The 1,707-nt window shown below is 39.8% G+C and overlaps 1 protein-coding gene across 1 annotated transcript in view; it reads right to left on the bottom strand.

Moving 5' to 3' along the window:
- zgc:56231 (kinesin-like protein KIF20A) overlaps window positions 1-1,707 on the bottom strand; it is a gene marked incomplete at its 5' end in the record, with an annotated part of 15,354 nt that overhangs the window by 4,477 nt on the left and 9,170 nt on the right. The window contains 4 exon segments of the mRNA XM_014028665.1: window positions 24-91; window positions 172-286; window positions 453-618; window positions 686-825. Of these exon segments, the coding sequence (XP_013884119.1) occupies window positions 24-91; window positions 172-286; window positions 453-618; window positions 686-825 (489 nt within the window).

Here is a 1,707-nt window from a genome sequence, read left to right as displayed (position 1 = left end):
ATTTATTTATTTATTTATTTTACCTGCTGATTGTTGTTACACATTTGCTCCATGACACATTTCTCTTTGTAAAGTTGTTGGAATCTATCATCTGAGGAGACAAAAATTCTTATTATTCTGGCTTTTATTTTTGATCAAATCTTGAGCTGAAGCTGAAGAATAAAAGTCAACCTGCTTCGCCAACATCGGGAGATAGTTCCATCTGGCAGGACTGCTCCACTGCGAGAATCTCACSTTTGTATCTGGACAACAAGTTCTCCAACTCGGACACTTTACRCTCGAGGGCCTTCACCAGCAGCAGAACACAAAAACCATTTGATTAATAGACACATCTGAAAAGACCCACTGACAGATTCAAAGATGTTTTAAGAGCTTTATACATAAGAAATTGATTTCCATGCTTAACAGTAGCTAGCTGTAGCACTGCCTGCAAGAATTTAATAGAAACCTACTTCTACTTTCTCCTGCTCAGCGGTAAACTCATCCAGCGATACGTAGTTGTCTTCCAGGTCATTCATGGCACACTGGTAGGAGTGCTTTTTGATTGCATCTTTGAACATCTCAAATGTGCTCTCTAGTCTTTCTGTGTGGCGCTCCTTCAGCTCCTCAATCTCTTGACTTCAAAAGATGATCATAAACGTAATTACAGGACAAATCTTATTCCTAAACATAAAAATTAACGTACCTGTGGAGCTCCTCAGTCTCCAGGATCATTTGCTGCCAGGCATCACCCATTTCTTTCCGTATTTCCATTTCCTGCACCAAGTTCTTTTTTCGCTCAGCAATGAGTTTGGTTTGTAGAACCTCTATGATATTCAGCAGCTCCTGGGGAGGGAAGACAACAAGACAACAATGAAGTCCAATTGGGCCTTAAGCTCCTTCAGTTGTCAAGTCTCATTCTGTTCGGTCCATCTCAGGTGTGTGATTGTCCATGTCAGTGTGTCCCTCACTCTGTACACTGCAAAGAAATGTCCACCTAACCAAGTTTTAAAAYYTTMTATCMRSCMAAAARTCTTTTTGATCTYGTTTTGAGACCAATTTACTAATCAAGAACTGATTGTGTAAGAATAATVATCTTGTTTTCAGAATGTGTAAGATTATTTGTCTTGTTAGCTTGAAAAGTTGACTCAAATTAAGTCAAAATGTCTGCCAGTGGAGTTAGAAAATTTTACTTGGTAAGACTTCTTGAAATACTTGATTTGACTCAATTTTTTCCTATTTCAAGAATCTTACCGAGTAAAATTTTCTTACTTCATTGGCAGACAATTTTTTACTTGAGTCAAATTTTCAGACTAAGACGCATCTTACACTTTCTGAAAACACTCTTACACACAGTCAGTTCTTGTTTAGTAAATCAGTCTCAACAAGATCAAAAAGGCTTTTTGGCTGGATATAAGATTTTAAAACTTTGTTAAATGGACAGTTTTTGCAGTGTAGGCGCTCGTCTCCACCTCTTYCCAGGAACAATTCATAGGTGTAGCTCGCCGGCGCTGCCTTGGCTCAGKCAATTCACAGGCAGCAGTGTCCTGATGTCAAAATTGTTTAAACTGGTAATACGAGGTTTCACTCTCCTGGAACCACWACAAGTGTGGCTGGGCCGGAAATGGAGATATGTTTGGCCGAGGCTGAACCAATGAGAACAGCTTAAAAGGCAGTGGAGAAGGAGCTTCAGTGAGGCTGGTGACAAGGCTCATGGTGCGTTCACAC

The sequence above is a fragment of the Austrofundulus limnaeus genome, unplaced genomic scaffold (assembly GCF_001266775.1).
Source record: "Austrofundulus limnaeus strain Quisiro unplaced genomic scaffold, Austrofundulus_limnaeus-1.0 Scaffold794, whole genome shotgun sequence".
In the NCBI taxonomy this organism is placed as follows: domain Eukaryota; kingdom Metazoa; phylum Chordata; class Actinopteri; order Cyprinodontiformes; family Rivulidae; genus Austrofundulus; species Austrofundulus limnaeus.
The sequence above is the reverse complement of the archived record's forward strand: the minus strand, read 5'-3'. Positions and strand labels throughout refer to the sequence as shown.